General features: G+C 44.7%; 1 protein-coding gene across 1 annotated transcript in view; it reads right to left on the bottom strand.

Moving 5' to 3' along the window:
* The window catches only part of LOC147673492 (unconventional myosin-Ie-like), a 203,438-nt gene that overhangs the window by 51,142 nt on the left and 130,576 nt on the right, over nt 1-21,720 (bottom strand). The window contains exons 15-23 of the mRNA XM_086947348.1: nt 16,143-16,228; nt 15,266-15,347; nt 14,633-14,739; nt 13,405-13,503; nt 9,786-9,930; nt 9,017-9,131; nt 4,739-4,908; nt 4,155-4,300; nt 2,709-2,855 (exon numbers count right to left, since the gene is read on the bottom strand). Coding sequence (XP_086803474.1) covers nt 2,709-2,855; nt 4,155-4,300; nt 4,739-4,908; nt 9,017-9,131; nt 9,786-9,930; nt 13,405-13,503; nt 14,633-14,739; nt 15,266-15,347; nt 16,143-16,228 — 1,097 coding nt within the window. The remainder of the gene's footprint in view (nt 1-2,708; nt 2,856-4,154; nt 4,301-4,738; nt 4,909-9,016; nt 9,132-9,785; nt 9,931-13,404; nt 13,504-14,632; nt 14,740-15,265; nt 15,348-16,142; nt 16,229-21,720) is intronic.

The raw sequence follows: 21,720 nt of genomic DNA, 5'->3' as shown, positions 1-21,720 counted from the left end.
TGACCTACCCAGTAACATTTCATGCTTCAATCATACTATCATTCTTTCAGTTTTTCACGGCCTAATCTTACCTAAAGTTCAGACATTCCACTCTCATACTTCAATCCATACAAATTGTTCTGTTGTATGCCACATAAAGATGGTAAATATGTGGCATAGAGCAGAATAACGTTCCAGACAATTGATCTTATTTCGGCACCTAATTGGTACTACATAGTGTGCCGTGTTCCTGGAGCCACGAGCCGACGCGCGTTTCGGTGAATGGCCAGTTAGGCCACACCTTCGTCAGGGCTGGGAGATGTTGACTGAATAATGAATTTTTTTTATCAAAGGAAGACTTCCACTCGCGAGTCCTGCCCCGGTTGAGGACAGGTCGAGTCAGTCTATCGAAGGAACCCCACTTATGGACGCGTTGGAAAGAATATCCAGCAGCTCCGTTTAATGACCTGCAAACTAATGCGCCTGTAACAGAACTTTATCTTTGGACGTCGCGGTAGGAACGCCGAGCAGCCTCGTGTAAGGACCCTTTGATCAAGTGCACTATTGAACTTTGTCCTCTGTGGGGAAGGGTCGACGGAATTCTAGCTACGGACTGTGCCCTCCCAGTCAAGCAGATATATGCCAGCCACGTTGGGGGACACAGAGCTTTCAGACTAGCCGCCCCGGAGTCAACACTCATGGGACATCACTGAAAATACTTTAAAGTGCAGCTACCTCCAGCATCTTGCTCACCTATAAATCCCAACTTAGTGGAAGTCTTCCTTTGATAAAAAAAATTCATTATTCAGTTTCCTGCTTTGCCGAAAAAAACTTCTTGTGCACCTCTTTTGCTCTAAGGAACCCTCCACAGACTACCTCAGATTACTACCCCGTCTCCTCCCAGTCAACATCTCCCAGCCCTGACGAAGGTGTGGCCTAACTGGCCATTCACCGAAACGCGCGTCGGCTCGTGGCTCCAGGAACACGGCACACTATGTAGTACCAATTAGGTGCCGAAATAAGATCAATTGTCTGGAACGTTATTCTGCTCTATGCCACATATTTACCATCTTTATGTGGCATACAACAGAACAATTTGTATGGATTGAAGTATGAGAGTGGAATGTCTGAACTTTAGGTAAGATTAGGCCGTGAAAAACTGAAAGAATGATAGTATGATTGAAGCATGAAATGTTACTGGGTAGGTCAGAAAAAGAATGCAATTTTGTCACTTTTATCTCTTTTCAAATGGACTATATGTTTTGTGCAATATTTATAAAACAATCATGTGTTATAGGTGTGTATAAATGTTTTCTACACTAAAATAAAAATACTTATATTTTGCTAAAAAACTCTGTCGTGCAAATGTTTGAATCATGTTAATCTTGTAATGTGCAGTGCCAACTTCTAGGTTTATCACCCCACATATATTGGGATCCCAGATTTGGGACCACGTTATCAACTGGCGGGGTACGTTCTTTGTTCTTTGTTTTGGCACAGAGGCTGAGCCTATCTTTATCACATGAAGTGGGTGTAGGGAATATTCACGTGTGCTGCAAGCTTATTATTGCCTTCAAACAGATTACCTTAATAAAAATTAAAAAAGGATTCAGACTGATAATAAGAGGGCGAGTTGAGCCAAGAATTGTTTTTTCTCTTGTGCAATGATCTTTTCAGGATGCCGTGATTCTGCACACCTGGTTTAATACTAAATGCATAGGTGTCAAGCAATAATGTAGTTTCACACAGACTGCTATCCACAGGACGCCTGCACTCTAACACTTCGCTAATGCCATCCACAGCTACATCAGTATCTTGGGAAATCCACTGTCTCCATGTACCCTACCTACATAGTGCTATCTACTGCCCCGTGCGCACAGCTCCCTCATCCAGCTGTGTTTGCCATATTACCCATGTACTGTTCCTTCATACCTGGTGCCATACTCAGCACCTGTGCACACTAGCCTGTATAAATGTGCAAGTGGGCTTGCACACTTTTAGCCACTTGGCACACAGCACTTAAGAAATTCACCTCATTGCCCAATGCCATCCACAGTACCCATTAAGTCTATACTTTAACTTCCCTGCCACCCAGAGAACCCAACTACCTGCCCAATACCATCAAAAACACACTAGGGCCCCATCTGGTGGCATCCAACTGATGAGGACCGAGGGTGTTAACCAGTAGCAGGCGCAACATCTAGGCACCTCAACTCCTTGTCCAGTACCATTCAAAGCACCTGGCCTCCCTAGTTGCCCATCCAAGTGCCCGTTCACCTTCCACCCAATGCCATCCAAACCTCTTCATCCACTGTATATCATAGAACTCATGTGCCGGCCTCAAAAGCGGATTCCATCCAGAGCACTCTACCTCACCTTCCAGTGCCAGCCACGGCGTCAGTGACCTCGCTTCCTCCAAGCTCACCACCACCTGTGACTCAGACATTGGTCATGGCCCATGAAAGGAAAAAAACTAAAGACCTGGTGCTTCAAAAATGCCTTTTCCTGAGCAACTCGGTCTCTGCGCATATTGCCTCAGCGCAAAGAAACCAATATAAAAAATATTAACAAAACATCACCACAAGTTTTTGACCAGAACACCTCAGGTTGACCATACCTCTTCACCAGGAGGATATCCTAAAAAGTTGTCTTGTTCTCTCGGTGTGGTATCAGAACAGCCCCCCCTTGACCCCCTCTCCCCAAACCATGTGCTACCCTGTCAAACTCACATGTTGTTGAACCTTAGTTGCAGTTGCTTCTGGGTTCTCTCCTCGTAACGCTTGTACAGAAGGCTCAGGAACTCGGTCTTAAACATGGACTCCAGGACGCTATCGTACTGTGCCTCGTGAATGATGAAAAAGTCGTCCTGCAGAGAACTTGTGGTAGAGGAGGCCGGGTAGACAGTGTGAGCAAAATTTAAAATAAACATAAGCACAACTCTTACATTTACCAGCCTGAGACGTTCTTCTCAACCCAGATCCCCTTCCTGACCACCTCTACCATTGTAAGCGGTATCCTCATGTCCTGGTCCCCATCTTGTGCAACCCAGTACTCCCACTTATCTGCATTAGCCACTCCCTCACACTGCACATGGTTAGCAGCATCTCACCCACATACATACAGCAGATATTCTCCCCCTTTCTATCCACCCCATGATTCACTGATCCACTCCATTCTTCACTCCTCCCTATTGTAAGCAGTCTTTCCACCTTCCCCAGGAGCCCACATTCAGGGGCCTCATGAATCGGCACTCCTCAGACGATGCTTGCATCATCATTCTTTCTCAGCAGCGTCTACTCTCAAATTCTGCATCCTCAGGAACACCTTGCTGACTCTACTTCCAAAACTCCCACCCCATAGCCTCAGTAGCACATGCTCCTGCTTGTCGACCTCCGGAACCACTTGCCTTACCCCCCCACCCCCTTCAGCGCTCACCCACAAGACACCCATGCCAAATGCACATCTTCAGGAGCCTACTGCCCAACTTTCTCCAGAAACCTCTTACTCCCAATTCCCTCAATCCACTTGACACACCCCACCTGTTCTATCCCCCGGTGTTCCTTGCCTTCCATCCTAGAAGCCCTCTACCCCACATTGCATATTAGAGTGCTCCATCATCAGCGCTTCCCCCCATCGTCAAGGACCTTGGACGATGGGAGTACATACTTTTCCTCCTAGCCAGAAGCTTCTTTTTTGACCAAATTCGGGCAGGAATAGGACTCTAAACATACTTTTCTTAGTTCCAAAAGTCATAATTTACATCAAACAGTCATTTACAGTCAAAAGATTAATCAACATCACAGCAGGTTCCTTCTCAGCTCAGCATTCCATCCTGGGAAGTCCCTTTAGGCTAATGCTCATTCTGAACAGACACTTCTCTGTCCCATATGTAGCTCTAACAGGCCTTGGTTAAAATTCTGAGAAACCTCTTGCCCCCACCTCAAATGCCCAGGGCCGCTTTTCCAGGTTCCCACTCTAGGGGTGACGAGCCCTCCTAAACCTTAGTTTCCCTGCTAGTCAAACGAAGGACGCTCTTCTCTCCCATACCCAGCATGGACCTGCCCCACTATTTCCTGCCCTCCATCTTCAGCCCCACTGTTCCTTGTCCCTCATTTCTCTTTTAAGGGCTAACTGTATCTTCCCTGCAAGAGGTAGTGAGCGGCTACTTTCATTACCTCAGTGAGACACACTGGATCTTCTCCAGTTCAATCTTCCGTTTCAGGACTTCCTTGATCATGCCTTTTTCGGGACCCTGCTTCACCTTCTCTCGGCCAATCAGATACAGCAACTTGGGAGTCAAGATCAGGTCTCGCTTCACAGTCTACGGGCAAAGAAAACTGATGAGAACTGCTCCCAGCATCTTTGAGCAGAGATCTTCAGTGCCTACTGAGCATGGCATTGCAATCCTACAAGTGGAAGATTCATTAGCACTAACTGCGCCCACTCTTCGCATTTCGTAAGTGCCTATGAACATTTCTCCTACGCACAACTGGAGGCAACCAGGGCTACAGCCTAATCACTAGACCAGAATCTGCCACGTTGGACTTACCGGCCTCAGTAAAGCTATCAGTAATAGGGCATTGGTTGCGGATCAGGTGCGCCAGACGCTTGAACGGCTGGAATGCCTGATGGGACTTTCAGATGAACCAAACTTACATAGACAAATCAACCCATGCAGGCCAACAAGTGGAAGAGACATTTGTGCCAGCAAGAGCTATGCCCTTGATGCCGCCCACTGCTTTCACATCTCCAGGCCTACCTTGAACCTACGGTCGTATTTAGTCACTGTGTCGGAGAAGTCGACGCGTTCTCTGCGCCCAACAAACTGCTTCAGCTCTGGCCGGTTCTCTATCCCGATGTAGTCGCCCACAAAATTTCTGTTGATGCTGTTGCGCCGGCGCTCCTTCTTGTTTAGAACAATGTTTGATGCTACAAGAGTGAGAGAGTGAGGAAGAGCATCAGCGGAGGAGTCATGGTATCCCATGTAGGGTAAAAGAAGTTCAACAAACTCACTTTCTTCTTTGCATTCTGGTACATACACTTGGGTTTTCCTTTGACAAATGCAGGACTAAGTACCTCCTTGCAAATCCAAGACAGGATAACCTACCCCACCAGAGACCTCTGCAAATGAGTGTATGTGGAGTTTAGTATCGGTCGCTTCTTGCTGTCCTTAAGTGGACATGAGGACGCAGAACAATAAGGAATTTTCCAATATATGTGGTTCTCTCATAGTTATGCGGTTAGTAGAAAGAATGGGTCCTTTTTCAGGGTTTGATGATAAATTGGCCATCACTCAAATGAAGTAATATCATACTTTGCCACAAGAATGAAAAGTGTACATCACTTCAAATTAGAATTTGAAAAACGTGGGCTAAAAGTGCATTAATTTAATGGAATGATCTGGGTTTATCCAGATTAATAAATCATTTTGCAGCAAATCACAATTCTGGAGTAAACTGAAAAACAAAAACGAATTACTCAAAATACTGGAAATCAAGCACATACATACACACACACAATAAAGAAAAAACAAAATGAATTATTTGTTATTTGGCCTTCTTATGTCATTTGTGTGTCCTTCCACAAATTCACCTTCTGTTTTACTTGCTTTCTTCATTTACGCAACATACCAAGGCCCTCCTTATGAACGGTCTGTATTTCGGTGCTGTGATACCGGGCAGGAATCCTGATTCTAGATGGTATTCTCGAACCAAAGTGTGCAAATTACGAGTTATGTCCCACTGAATAGAAATAAAACACCAGAACTCTGGGACACCAAATCCAATTCTGTGCTTTTCCCCATTCGGAGGAAAATAATGGGTCCAAATCTACATCCATTTACCACCTGCTCGAAGCCGAGGGCTTTGGGCCTGTGATGTTATATGTTCAGTGGGCAGCTGGAGGAGGGCCAGGCGTAGAAGGGAAGGCTTCTCCAATGTGCTGCAGGAGGTGGATGGGTAGGGGCATGGCACCACAGCTGCCTGCTGCCACCGCAACTCCTCTGTTGGTTCCAGTGCCAGGTACAGGATTACAGTGTTTGGTATTTGCAGGCTTGGTAATTCCAGGCTCAGAGACACCAGAAAGCTAGTAATTGCCTTGAGTGGTATGCACTATAAAATACCAATCTGGGAAATTCATATTAAGGGCCATTGTACAGTATTTACACCTGTTTTCCATTCCTATTTACAATATTCCCAACTGGTAAGGAAATCATTTTATAAATTACCATACAATACAATAGTCAAAAATATGAGAAGTAATTGTGGTGTTTTAATTTTGAAAGCACTGCTGTTTACTTCAGTATAATGTATCAAAGTGCCCCTTTTTGACATGGTCACCCCAACTTTTTGCCTGGTCCATGGTGTGATTTTGACTGAAAGTGCACTGGGTTCCTGCTAACCGTCCCACAGTGTCAGAGCTCTTTTGCACATCTGTACAACTGTTCCCCCAATTAGCAAAACCTATAGCTCCCTTTTGTAAGTCCCTAGTAAATAGTACCCTGGTACCTAGGGCCTGAAGTACTAAGAGGGTCCCTAAGGGCTGCAGCACGAATTGTACCACCCCAGAAGTTACCCTTCAGCAAGCACATGAAAGACTGCCATTACAGGCTGCGTGTCTTGGTGCAGACAAAAGTGAAAACACATGTCACACATCCCTGTCTGCCATGACCCTAACATTGCATGTCATATTTATGTCACGCCTACAGCAGGCCTGACAGCCCGAAGGCAGGGTGCTGAATATTACATGTGAGGGTATACCCGCATGAACAGATATGCCCCTGTGCTGGTCAGTCCTAATACTGCCAGTATAAGCGACCAGGGAAGCCATTTTAAAACATGTGCTGGACACGGACACGCCTAGGGTGAGAGATTTTGCTCTCAGGAGACCAGAACAAAGGCTTATCCAGGAAAAGGGTGCAACACCTCATCCAAAAGGATGACCAGCTGATTATCCTCCTGGGGCCGGCAAGCTTCAAAGAAGCTGGCGCCTCTGAAATGCAATTCGGTCTACCTTCACAGGAGAGGAAGCCACCCCTCCCTGTCCAGAGCCCCCTTGGCACCTGGACTGGCAGGAAAAATAGCTGGTCAGGTAGGCGTGCCCCTCCCTCTCCAGCTAGTACCACCCCTAAGGTGGGCTACTGTGAGATGGACATGATTTTTCAGAAATAGCCATCTTGATGATGCCATTCTTATGTATTCTGGGTCAGGATTAGGCCTACTTTTCACAGGGAGTGGTCATTTAGGGTCATAGTGACCCAAAGGGTCAGTAGCCCATTGGTTACTACTCCTCCTTTCCTACATTCAGTATTGAGGGGAGACCCTGGCACCAGAAAAGCAGATCCTGATGACCTAAGAAGAGGGAGGACATTGAAGAGCCGCAGAAGCAGAGAAGAGGCTGCAGCAGCTGACCTGCACCTAGACTGGCCTGCAGCTGGGACTCCAAAAACTTGGGAAGACTGACTGCCTTCCAAAACGACTTAAGACCTCCTGTGAACAGCAGACTTGTTCCAAAGAAATCCAAAATAGAAGACTGAGGCCTCCGGAACCAGCAAAACCCAACACCAGAAGCAATCACTGCACCTGTCGCCTCCAGCCCAAGTTGAAGTGGGCCAATGGTGCCAACAAGGTTCCCCAGCCACCCAGAGTCCATTGTGGTTTCACTCCTCCTGGACTCCCAGACGTTGCCTGCAGCCTTTGCACACCAACACCCTCGACTTCAACTGCTCCAGTAAGGAAAAAACTGATGGCTAAGGACACCTCTGCACTTGTCGCCCCTGTGCCATTAAGAAGAGGACCAAAGGTTTCCCCCGTGCCTGAGCATCACAAGCACTCAGCCCAACTGGCTTCCTAAAGAGAGCCTGCAGCCTCTTTTTACAGTGACCGATTCCCATTGAGACGCACTGGGCTCCCGAGGCGGATTTGCACCTTGCAGCCGGCCACTCTCGTGCTGCTAGTGGTGCACTGTTGGTGCTGCTTTGGACCTTGCTCACCAAATCACCTTAACTCCTGAAGATTGGTCGTGTAAGTCAATGTACTATACCTGTTTGCAGAACGTGTTCTTTCTTTCATAGGGAGACACTGCAGAACTCCAAAATTTCAGTGTCTACTTTTCAAAGTAAAAAGAATTTATAATTACAAACGTACTTTCTTGAACGATTTCTCCTCTGAAACCTAAACATATATAAAGATACTTTCTATCATTATAAATTGGTGTGGATCTCCTTCTTGAGTCAAGTGTGTCATTTATTAATCATTGTGTGTTTTTGAAAAGGTCTTGCACTCCTGTGTGTTAAGCATAAGGCTGCTCGAGCACACTACCCCCTAATAGAGGACTTTGGGATTGCCTAGCAAGCCCCTGTCCACTCGTTAGGGAACCCTTGGAATCTTTACACAATATATCACATTTTTGATATATCACTTAAAGAGTCTGCTTCCTGCATGCATCTTAAAATATAGTATGAAATAGTGTTGTTGATTCACGAGCGCTACTGGCAAGTGTAGAAAGATTTGTTCCCTTCAAGCTATCAAAGAAAAGTGCTAGGTTGGGCAGCCACCTCACGAACTGAATGAGCCAGAATAATGCCAAGGAACACTGCAATCATAATACATACATGTATACTTCAATATACAATCTCCCGTGCTATTAAACATCCTCCTTGAGCCACCAGGGCACATGCATGTCTCTGCACCTCCAATTTGGGATAAGGCTTCTCAATTGGAAAATATTGTCTAATTCAAAGGAGAGCCCAAAATTCATCAGCATTGACTTCCCCCTGCAAAGACAAAGCCACATGCCGACAGTACTACAGCCTAGAATGACATAACCTGCTGAAAGAGTTGTTAACAATATCAATTCTGGAGCCAAATTTTCAGCTAAGGTGGTGTTCAGATGGACAACTCTTACTCTCCTTCACTTTCTTCATATGTTTAATTCCCGGTCAACGTAAATCTCACAGTAGTAAAAGAGCGGTGTAACAGGAGTGGCTTCCCTGCTTTCGCAAATCCTACTTTACACTTTAGACCTTGGGCATCCTCACCTTCCTCTCTCATCTTAATGTACTTGCGTACAGCAGTGTGTTTGCGCCAGGCCTTCTGTATCACGCGAGCATAGCCATCGTACTTCCGCTCCCGCATTTCCTCTAAAAGAAAGAGCTGAGAAGCATGGAGAGGCTTGTTAGGCATCACCTTTCTTCCCTCCAGACCCACATCACTTGCCCACCCAACAACATCCAAACTACTGAGCCACTCTCCTAACATTCTCAGTTATATCCTGTATCTGATCACCACCACCAATCAAATCAATCAGTTCCTGCACCTCTAAACATTCATTCACTCTTCACCAACTTCTTTGGTGTATACCAGCAATTAATTTTGTATAGTCCATTCTACGACCAACCACCAAACCTTGTATATACTACCCTAACACCATTATTCATCACAATCTCCAAGTCATCCCACTACCATCAATCACTTCCTCAGTCCTTGACCTAACCATAAACATCTGTGCCACCAATCATGCCGATTATATCCTCCATTCAAACAATGTCTCCCTAAAAGAAATTACACAAACACCAATATTAATATCATGAATAACTAGTTTTATCCTCCACCCCATCCACCATCCCAGCTGTCCACCATTACTTGCATCCCCAACCCAACCACATACCTCAGTGCAGACATTACATTAGTATCTTTCACACTTACAGCACCAGTCTCCCTCTCGAAATCCTAATTGTTTGATCCATTACTGCCAAAGTTTCAGTCTTTCCCTCCTCTTCATACTCAATCCCCTTCCTGTTTACTCACCGATTCAGGAGCCTTGATGAAAATTTTGGACTTGCCAAGCTGGTACTGATCGGCGTCCATGTTGACAGATCTTAGGAGATGCACAACACCCTGCTTCTCATCCCCTCTCCAAGTTGGCCAGGACTCCTTTGTCAGGATTGCATACCTATCAAGACCCAAGAAAGCAGAAAGGAGTAAAATGTAACAATAAGAACCTGGATGATCAACAAAAAAACAACAAGTCACAAGGAACTGCATTAGTATTGGTCTCTTAAATTAAACCGTACTGCATGGAGACCTTGCACACACTTATGTTTTCTGTACTTCCTTGCCACCAAGGCTAAGAAATAAATAGATATTTGGCACTCTGAAACAAAAAATAATATGGAGCATTTTAATCTCAATGACCACGTACAACAAGGGGCTTGACCTCCTATTCCTTAACTACCACTTGAGGACTCTTTGTTCATTTCTTGTGTAAAAGTATCAAGATAGTTCACATCAATTTTTTTGACATAGCGGGGGGGTCCCGAACAGGATATGGTCTCGCTTAGGCAGCGCTTGCGCCGTCTCTTCAACAACATGCTAAATCTCAGGTATGAGCTTGAAAAAAGTCCATCTTTTCTATTGGTTCCAGTTGCTGCTCTTTAGAAATACTGGATTTTCTTTGGTGAATAAATACACTTAGTAGTCCCTCCTTTTGGAATTTTGAATCCTCCCATGAGGACTGCCCCTCTTAAATGTGTTCTCACCATTCAGGTCATTTATACTTGGAGAGAACTCTTTAGTTGGCCTGCCTCTTTACTCCTTAACTGTTCTGTTTACTTGTGCAGTGAAACTTCAGTCACATCATTTGCATGACGTCCCTTTATCTCCCTGTGCCTCCCCCTCACCCCTCCCACAACACTGCTGGCAGGCCCTCACCACACCTCCAAGGCCACTGCTGTTTTGCTAGTGTTTTGTTACTTTACAAATACTTTTATTTATATAGCCATGGGCTCAGAGATATTAAACAATCAGCCCATATCACAGGATGTTGAGCCTAACAGCAGACTCGAACCGGGATCCCCAGCTCACCAGTCGGCAGCTCTCACCACTACGCCATATCCCTTGCTGAGCCATGTTGCAGAGTACAGTACCATATGTGGCCAAAAGAGGTCCCAATTGACCTCTTTTGGTCACATATGTACTGCACCCTGAACATGGCTAGGTAAAAAAGATTAACTCCAACTCTAACAAATGCGAGACCTATTGCATTTCCACTTCTTGTTTTTTTAAAATATTTTCCTGAACGGGGGAGGAGAAGGTAGGTGAATCCTCTTACAGCTCACCAGTATTTTATTTATGCTTTGTTACTTGTGTACCCTTCCTGTTTTAGGTCTGGGCTCACCAGTCTCATGTAACCAAATACATTCATGAACAGAAAAAAAGCACATACGTATATAGATAATGGGACTGTGTGTCAGACTTCTTTATCCATTGTTCTGTACAACGTCATTCCAATTTTGCTTCCACCGACTACAGCCTACAAAACTGCTGAGCTCGTTTGAGCCGCTTAAGTGCCAGAGCCATTGTCTAGTACTGGACCATGCCAATGCATTTTATTTCCACTGTGCATACTGTTTTTTTAGTCATACTTGAATGTTTAAAATATGCTTTCATATTAAAATAATTCTAACCCTGTATTGCTTCAGCCGATAAGAATTCTGCCAGCTAGAAAGCACAAGAATTACTCTATTAAAAGTATATGCGATGTTTTGTTTATTTCTAAATTTTACTGCAGGCTTATGGCCATACATTTAGGTGGCATGTTTTTTTATTTTTTTATTTTTGTGCTATTGGCTTGAAATCAAAAAAATCAAAATTAAAAATAAAAAAAAACATATACCAATTTGCAAAGACCAAACCTATTAGCTTCGCCCATGCTGGTTTTCTTTTGTAATTAACTCCTTCCTTAATGGACAACGTTTAGACGCACACTGAAATGGGTGAGGTGGGATTAAAATTGTTCAAGTCAAAAAGCCCAACCAACTGAAACCTGTTCACATTTTCAAAGTCATTGCTTTTGCTATAGTCAATGTGTTTATGGCAATGCTTTCATATGCCCCCCATTAAGACTAGGGTTGGGTTGAACTCGTGGAATTTTACTCTGAGGAATTCTGTGGCATTTCACAAAAAGTCAGCGAAGTTCTGCAAGCAAGCAGAATTCGGCATTTTGCGCTGGTCCCACTGATTGTTAGCACCGAGAGCCTGTTGCGCGCAGTAAAATAAGTGCGAACAGCATCACGCGGCACGCTAGCGTGCTACTTCTTTCACCACTCACATAGTTAGGGGACGCAAATCTCGCTCCCCAACTTAACGTTAGTGAGCCACACGCTAGAAAAAACTCTGCATGCTTTGCATGGCAGAGTTTTGCTGGAACTCTGCGATACTCACATAGTGGGCAAAATTTTGCGAACTTTGCTGGCAGAGCGGAGTTTCTTGCCCACCCCCAATCAAGACCATCCACAGCTCTGTACCTGTGTTGATTTATGTAGGAACTTCACTGCGCAATTGTTTTACACATTTATTAGTTCAGTGGAAACTCTGCTGCATGTTTTTTCACTTTCTGGCTTTAAAGTTAAGATCCAGTGCAAGAACATTTATGTCCCCACCAGCTGGGTAGGAGCACTCAATCGCCTTAACATGTGACACCACTGCCCGAACTGTCTGACAGGATGCACAGAAGATGCATATCCTGCTGTGGCCCCTGCTCCATCATTGAACCAGGCACCCTGTCTAATCTACCGTGCAGCAAATTCCAGAACACAAGGCAAAAGGCACTCCAGAGCAATGGACCACCAGAGATGATGCTCTGCTGCTGACACAAGAGAGTTAGTCCGGGGCGCCATCAAGTTTTTCACTCAGGGGATGCTGAGCCTGAAGAGTCTGATCAGGAAAGAGGTGCAGACCCTGCTATGGGCACCTTAGAGGGTACGTCCATGCCCACTCTTCAGTTCACACAGATACTTTACTCAGCAAGACATAACCCCTTTGGTCCCTGTACATGGAATGTGGTTTCCTTTGCCCCCTGACCCTGGATTGATATTAAAGAAAACGAAGACACTGAAAATTAAAAGTTAGATTGCTTAAGGTACCAAAATGATTGCCATATTCCAAGTTCTTTTCACACTTTCATTATCTCCCAAATTCAAGGATGCCTTAACAAAAGTTCAGTAAGATGAAAATATTTTCATTTCAATCAAACAAGCTTTATTCGACAAATAGTCATAAAAGCACATAAAACATTTCATTTTCTTCCTGTATTCAGCACAATAAAACAGGTTCTTGTTAAACAAAAGCTCCAACGGGATATAGATCAGTCCCTAAGACAGGAGCAGGCCTATCCAGTTGCCAACCAACTTGCTAAATAATCTTTGTAATAAAGCGGACATTAATTAAGTCTATTTCAACCTTTTCAGCAATTTCACTTAATTTCGGTTGTCAGAGAGGAAATTAAAGGGACACCCATCTTTATTCTAGGTCTTATTGCTATTAATTAAATTATGTAATTTCCACTAGTATATACATCATCAACACAACTATATTACACTTTTGCCTTACATACATAGAAACAGACTATCCCTAACACTGGTTGTACCTCTGAAGAAACTTCTGGAAGACCCTGCGGTAGGCGTAGCCAGCTCGTCGCACCCGGATATTCTCCCTTAGTCCCAGGTATTCGACCTGATGCTTCACTCTTTTAAAAAAAAAAGACAATAAAATCGGAGTTTGGAGGAACAGTTTAAGGGGAAAAGCCAAGGGTGAGGATAAACCAATGCAAATGGCAAAGGAAAGAGACAAAGCAAATTAAGACACAAATCAAAATCAAGTACAGAGGTGAAAAACAGTAATGCCAAGACCAGCAGACAGGGTCACTTTGCAAACGTCAAACATGCATGGATGTTTTAGTAATTCAACATCACAGAGCAGACTAAAAATGGTTGTAAACACAAGTGCAGAAAGGGAATGGAGCAAAAAAGCACCATAACAGAAGAATTTGTCAAAAAAGCAAAAGGAGCGGAGAGGGGCAGCAAAATAAATAAGAACTAAAACAAACCCACCAAACAGTTATAGAGCACCTCGGGGGGGGGGGGGGGGATGGGCTAGGACACCACACACACACTGTAATAACTCTTTCTGCGAATATGCCAACTTTTCAAGGCACCCTAACTCATTTGTATCCATTTCCCCTTTCCTTCTTTACTATCTCCTGTATCCTCAATATTTGAACCCCATCTCACCACTTCTCCCATCAATTCCCAAATACCTCTTCCTTAGCCTATCTCCTCTTCACGGTCACATCTACATTTTTACTCTTTATTACCCCAATTATCTACACACTGATCACTACATCCTTTCTGCTATGCAATCCCCTATCCGGTCCCTTCTGGCTTTGGCCTCCAGCCGACTGCCTTGAATTCCTGATACCTTCTCAACCCTATGTTCATTTAACAAATTGGCTGATGCACTATGCCTTCATTCCCTCCCTCTGAAAATCTTATTGGTTTTTCATCTCAGAGATGCCTTTTCTAGATGTCGGTTCCAGGTTCCCATCAGTTTCGTGCCCCTCAGTCTTCACTCCCTTTCCTGGCACACGATCTCTATCCCATAAACATCTCTGTGCCTGTATTCCGAGCATCCTTCTGTTTCCATTTTATGTCTTCCAAAGACTGCTTAATCTAAGAATCCTTTCTGCACTTTATGTCCACTCTGATTACCAGGTTACCCTCAGCACTTTTGCCCTCGCTCCTCCTAACGCCATACCCAAAAAGATTTTATTCCCTGGCATTGGCTCCCTAATCTTGCGTTGTTGATTTCCCTAGTACCTGCTTTCCTCCCAGTCGTGGGCCTTCTTTGTCTCATTGGGCTTAATACAGCGGATATAGTGAGGGGTGCATTTCATCAGGGTCTTCACCAGGTCGTTGGCTTGTTTCTTTAAAAGAGTGAAAAAAAAGAGGAAAATTTAGTTTTAACATTTCTGTGCACATGGTTATTCCGAGTGGTATGGGCATGGCTTCCAGTGATCCCCCTGCCTCTAAAAAGGCAGACTTGTAGATACAACCACCTTTTTAAGCCATTATTTTAATTTTATTACCATCCACCTCTAACTCAAGACCTTACTCTTTTTTTGTCACTTAAAAATATTGTAATTATATTTTGGGCGGGTGTTATTTTTGCTCACAGTATTTGTACTTTTCCTTATTTTTGGCACTCCACCTTTCGAACAATTGAAACCAGAAAAGCCGGGTTGTAATTGCGGACTCCCCATTTGACAATAATATGCGATATTGTAGTAATCTCAGTATCACTGGTGCATTAATTTCCTTATCAGATAAAATCCTCTAATTTGTGACCTTGCTTCCCTACTATTAACAGGGACTAAAGACTTCCATGAAAAGTCCCTCCACCCCAGGGAGAGCTAAGGCTGGCCACTAGGGTAGCGCCTGTGACACACATACCTTGATCTTGCTGCTGGCGGTGGTCGGACGGCCTTTCTTTTCAGCATTAATGTTCTCTGGGAAACGTTCCCTGATAAAAGGGCTGTGGTGGAATAAAAAACATTCAATAAGGATGGAAAAATAACATTTAAGATTGGAGCATGTACACAGACTGGCTGTGGTCAGCTAGCTAGGGCAGGACAGCTATAGCAGAGAGGAAGGGGTTCAGTGTCTATTTGACTGGAATGGACACTGATAAGTTTCCATAGAGCAATGTTTGGAAAACAGCTTTAGTGATAACACTGAGCCAAACATATCCACATACTGTAAAGAGCTCTCATTGTAGAAACAGCTCTGCTTTGATTCCCAAATGCATATAAAATAGGCCAGCAATACCCTGCTGATTGCAAGGCTTGACCATGAAGAGCATAAAGAACTAATAATGAGAATTTGAAAGTATCTACACCTTTAAAGTGACATCCTATTGGGAAATTTCATCTCCTGCAACACAGAATTAACCACATTTTGAGATTTTAACAAGGAGAAACAGTGCGATGTGCTGTTAGTACATAGTAAATGTCCTTATTAAACTTTGTGACGCCAATCTGGTGTTATCTGCATGTAACAATTCATCATTAATGTGATGCTGAACTTGGGTAATGTTCGATACTATGGATCTGTGTTATTGATTATTTGTTGGTCCTTTGCGTTCTTGGCTGGATGGCGTTGAGATGTGTGGGTCGCATACTTACATTTGCAATATGGTAGGTGGTTGAATGGGGATATGCAATGGTAGTGGATAGGAGTTTGGAAAGCATGTTATGATGGTTGAATGAACTGCTAGTCAAGAGAGTCTGTTTTGACGCTTCCACCTATTTATTGTGGACTCCACACTTACAGCTCACTGCTCTGCATCAGCTCGATGAGATCGTTGAAGAGCACATCACGGTTCCTTTCGCAGAATCCCTCCACATCATAAGATACCTAACAAGAAAAGGAGCATAGACTAACTTCAAACACCATCTAACGACACAGCTATAGACATTGCGATGAAACAGGTGTAAAAGAGTATCCACAACAGCCGCTCACCAACTCAACAACTGCATTAAATGTTACTTCCCGGGATTAAAAGTTACCTGCACTACAAGTTGCCTACTGGGAATGCCCTGGAATGGACAGATTTGGTAACAAATTCTTAGAAGTTGTCTGACATCTTACTCCTGAAGTTGTATTACATGTTTTCTTATAAAGGTTGTCCACATAGCTTTAAGGAAGGTGCCCAGTTTATTTTTCTGAAACTAGATCAGGAGTCAATGAAATGAAGCTCATTCAGATCCAATTATGCTCCTCAACACAAACTATAAAACTTCTATAAGAAATATGTCTATTTGATTTATCAGCTGTTGTATTTAGTTTAGTGTGTAAAGATCAGACAGGGTTTATATTGGGTGTTTAAGCAAACCCGATTCTTTCTAGAAAGAAAGATAAAGGACTCCTAGGCAAAATAAGGCTTTTGATCGGATGAACTGAGACTTCTTGTTGGAAGTCCTACCAAAGTCAGAGGTTCCATCCCAGTTTACCAGATCACTAGCATCCTTTTGTAGTAGCTCCTGGGCAAGGCCAGTTATTAATGAAAACATAGCAGGTGATATATGTCCAGAGAAGGACAAGAGAAGGAGGTCTTCACTTCTCTTCTTGCTTGATTTATCAAACCCATTGCAATTAAAATCCGAAGGAACGTCTCACTTCGTAGCGGTCTTCTTGGGTGCCAAAAAATAAAATTGTACAGCGATGATACTATTAAATACATGGTGGCGGAAACAAGTAATAAAGAGGGAAAAGAAGATTGCTTTGGAGTTTTTAGCAGCATTAGACCATAAAACTATTCAAGACGAGACAAAGTGGTGTTTCCTGGGACAGAAATAGATGAACTTCTGGAAGAATTATGAACCGGGCTTTGCCTGGTGGGTAGAAGTCAGAATACTACCTTTCATTATATTCAGAGGATATGCTCCTTTCCCTCTATGACCCACACATGGTGGGTCCCTGCTTATTGTGACCACTCACCCTGTACCAAGACATGGCTGGCTTGTCGGTTAACTGGAACAAGTCTGGCTTAGTGCCTCTTACCGATTTGGAGGATGGAGTGGCGGGGCGTCCCCATCTCCAGTTTTGCTCTGGGAATTTTTAATGTCTTGTTGTGCACATCACAAGGTCCCCTCATTCATCATGGGCCTGTAATGTCTCGCTGCTATAGCCTCCCCAAAATTACCAACAACCAGCGCAAATAGAAAATCCTTCCCCTTTCGATCATGGGCCATGCTACCCTGATCAAAAAGATAGCAGTTCCCAAGTGATTAAATGTTTTGCATAACCTCCAGAAGACCATCCCACTGGGGTTCTTCAACAGCCTAAATGCCAAATTTATGGAATTATTGTGGGCAGCTCAGAGTTGCCATGGCCAAATTTGCTTAGCCGACTAGCAAGGACAGGCTGCGGATGGCCAACATTCACTTATATTGCTCACCTTACCATTATCAACAACTGGATATTTGGGGAGAGGGACAACTCAGCTCAGCTCCTGTAGCATGAACTTTTCTGGGAGTCGCCCCCCTTGCAATTTCTGTACCATACTGAGACACCCTGCAATCTAGCAGCGGTGATAATGGCAATGCATACTGCCTGGCACGGGGCATCGCAATATAGTGGCAGGTATGGAAAGCTACAGGCAAGACTCTCCAATGGTTTGATGAGGGTCTCATCTCTGCCCCCAGGTCACACATGTTCAGGGAATGGGAGACATATGGGACAGAGAGCACAGGAAATCCTTTGCCGATCTCAAGGGGGAACACCCAGGTGTATAAATCTCTGGTCTCTAGATTTCTGCAATTGCACATGCTGGACTCCCTCTGGATGTGTCTGGCAGCTCTTTCGGAGTTTAGCCCTCTCGAAGCCAAGCTCATGTTGGACCATCAGAATAAAGGTGGTATTCCATGTCTTTACTGCTCACGGATTGTTAATATCCCTGTTCCAATGAAACACCCACGAGCTACTTTGGGTAAGGATCTACAACCCCTTGATGATGACCAGTGGTGAGAGGCCAAGGTGGCTTCCCGTTCGATTGGCATTTCAGCCCAGCTCTGGTTGGTACATTTTCACTATTTCCATAGAATATGTGACAGCCCCGGAGCGGCTGGAGAAGAGAGGGGACCAGTCCTCGCCAACATGTACCAGCTATTGGCCTTGGGAACCGAATTGTTGGCATAGACATTGCCAAGGAGTGGAGGTCGTGGATGTCCCCCATGGTCCTGGAGTGGAGGGGAGGTATGGATCATAGTTGTGCCCTTGAAAGGGTGGTTTACACAGGGAAATGGAGACTGTGGCTTGTGATAACATGTACGGACGCATGTACCTTGCAGTTGATTTGTTTGAGCAGGGACACACTGTAGGAAGGACAAAAATATTTACAACAAGGGGTGGTGAGGAACAGAGTCTCTGAATTAAGCAGAAAGCTCTCACCCAGTCAAGAGATCAGGGCTAGATCCAACACCGTTTTTTAGCTCACTGCACCATCCCAGTTTCAGAACCTGGCTGTATGCAAATTTGTCTGTTCCTGTCCCAGTGCATGATGGGAACAGGGCAAACCAAACTACAAACGCCAATTCTTACACTGGGAAGGAAACAAGCTCCCGGGGACCGGTTTCTGGCATTACAGCCGTCTTCGGCCCGGTTTGCTTGAATCCTGATGGTGCAATGAGCAAGGGTCTCACATCTGAGAATACCCTTCCACGCTTAGGGTGGACAAAAATATTTACAACAAGGGGTGGTGAGGGACAGAGTCTCTGAATTAAGCAGAAAGCTCTCACCCAGTCAAGAGATCAGGGCTAGATCCAACACCGTTTTTTAGCTCACTGCACCATCCCAGTTTCAGAACCTGGCTGTATGCAAATTAGTCTGTTCCTGTCCCAGTGCATGATGGGAACAGGGCAAACCAAACTACAAAAGCCAATTCTTACACTGGGAAGGAAACAAGCTCCCGGGGACCGGTTTCTGGCATTACAGCCGTCTTCGGCCCGGTTTGCTTGAATCCTGATGGTGCAATGAGCAAGGGTAGCTTGTTTCCTTTCTGGTGAAGAATTGGCTTGGTAGTTTAGTCTGCCCTGTTCCCATGATGCACTGGGCCAGGGACAGACTAATTTGCATATAGCCAGGTTCTGAGCTGGGATGGGGCAGTGAGATAAATAACGGTGATGGCTCAAGCCCTGATCTTTGGACTGGGTAAGAGTGGTCTGCTCAATTCAGACACTCTGTTCATCACCACCCCCTTTTCTGAATCGATTTTGGCCACTATAGGTGTGGCAGGGTATACTCAGACATGAGTCCCTTTCTCACTGCTCCATCAGGATTCAAGCAAGCCGGGCCGAAGACGGCTGAAATGCCAGAAACCGGTCCCCGGTAGCTTGTTTCCTTTCTGGTGAAGAATTGGCTTGGTAGTTTAGTCTGCCCTGTTCCCATGATGCACTGGGCCAGGGACAGACTAATTTGCATATAGCCAGGTTCTGAGCTGGGATGGGGCAGTGAGATAAATAACGGTGATGGATCAAGCCCTGATCTTTGGACTGGGTAAGAGTGGTCTGCTCAATTCAGACACTCTGTTCATCACCACCCCCTTTTCTGAATCGACACTGTAGGAAGAGCAGAAAGAAGATGTGTAGGGCTTTGCTCACAAGTGCTAGGGCCCTTTCAGAGGGATGTATGACGTTACAACGCATACTTTTACAATGCATACCTTTACAACGCATTTTTTACAACGCAACATCCATTACAACGCATTCCATTACAACGAATTTTTAAAAACTACCTTTACAACGCATACCATTACATTGCATGCAAGGTAAGTATTGGATAGTGTAGGGATAAAAATAACTATTCTAACTCCAGGGGGTGCAATAGTATTTATTTATTTAAAAAATGTATAAAGCACAGCATATACCCGTGGGTGTCTTGGCGCTATGACTTAGACACATGCTCAATCTGAGATCGTCAGCTATCTTAGAAAATGTTGTCCTGATCAGTTTATTGGTCAAATAACCAGGTTTTTACCAATTTTCTGAATTGGAGTAGCGAGGGTGCCAATTTTATTTCCTTTGGAAGCGTGTTCCAAAGTCTGGCTGCAGAATTGGTGAAACATCTGTCGCCCCATGTCACCGTCCTGGTGCGTGGCACAACCAGTAGATGTCTCTGTTCAGATCGTAAGGATCTTTTCGGTAGGTAGTGGAAGAGTTTCTGTTTGAGAAATGCTGGTCCAAGACCTTTGAGAGCTTTATAGGTGAGACACAAGGTCTTGAATCTGATGCGATTTCTCACCGTTAACCAGTGGTAGTTCCTTATCGCTTGCTTGGTGGACAAACTTGGGAATGCCAGCTAGTAGCCTTGCGGCAGCATTTTGAATAAGCTGCAGTTTGGCCACCACCCGTGCCTGAGCATTTACAAATAATCCGTTGCAATAATCAAGTAATGAGAGTACTAAGGAGCTCACCACTGTTTTCCTTGTACTCTCAGGAAGATTGGGCAGGATTTTCCTGATGATCTTAAGCTTATAGAAGGCAGACGACGCAACCTGATTGGCATGGCTGGAGAAGTTGAGATTGTCGTCGAATATAATTCCTAAGTTCCTGACCTTTTGCACAGGTTCTGGGGGGGCTCCGAGTGGGGTCGGCCACCAAGAGGTGGACCACTGTGGCGATAGTTTTCCAAAGATCATTACCTCAGTTTTATCAGAGTTGAGACGTAAGCAGTTCTCAGACATCCATTCCTTGATGGCCAGCATGCCTTCTTGGAACCTGGCGGCTACCTCCTCACCATCATTCTTAATTGCGATCACCAATTGGGTGTCGTCGGCGTATGAGGTAAGGCTCATCCGGTAGTTCTTGATTACCCTCGCTAAGTCCGACACATAGATGTTAAAAAGTGTCGGACTTAGGGATGAGCCTTGCGGAACGCCACATGGGAGGGCGAGCTCAGTAGATTGAAATGCGCCCAGGGTCACTGCTTGCGTTCTGTTGGACAGAAATGAAGCCAGAAGCTCCCTGGCCCTTGAGCGAATGCCCATTTCCTCGACACGGTCAATCAGGACAGCATGATTGACCGTGTCGAAGGCCGCCGAGAGATCCAGCAGGACCAGTATCGCTGTTCCTCCTTGGTCCCTGATGGTTCTGATGTCATCGGCAGCCTTTATGAGAGCAGTCTCTGTTCCATGAAGTTTCCGGAACCCAAACTGAGACTTGCCCAGGAGGTTGTTTTGTTCGATATATTCAGCTAGTTGGCTGTTCATCGCTTTCTCCACTATTTTGGCCAGGAAAGGCAGGCTGGCGATAGGTCTATAGTTTTTGAGGGTTGTTTTATCTAGACCAGTTTTTTTGAGGAGGGGTTTCAGTAGTGTGTTTTTTAACTTATCCGGGAAGATCCCGGATTGG

This window comes from Lissotriton vulgaris, chromosome 12 (assembly GCF_964263255.1).
Source record: "Lissotriton vulgaris chromosome 12, aLisVul1.2, whole genome shotgun sequence".
Lineage (NCBI taxonomy): Eukaryota > Metazoa > Chordata > Amphibia > Caudata > Salamandridae > Lissotriton > Lissotriton vulgaris.
The sequence above is the reverse complement of the archived record's forward strand: the minus strand, read 5'-3'. Positions and strand labels throughout refer to the sequence as shown.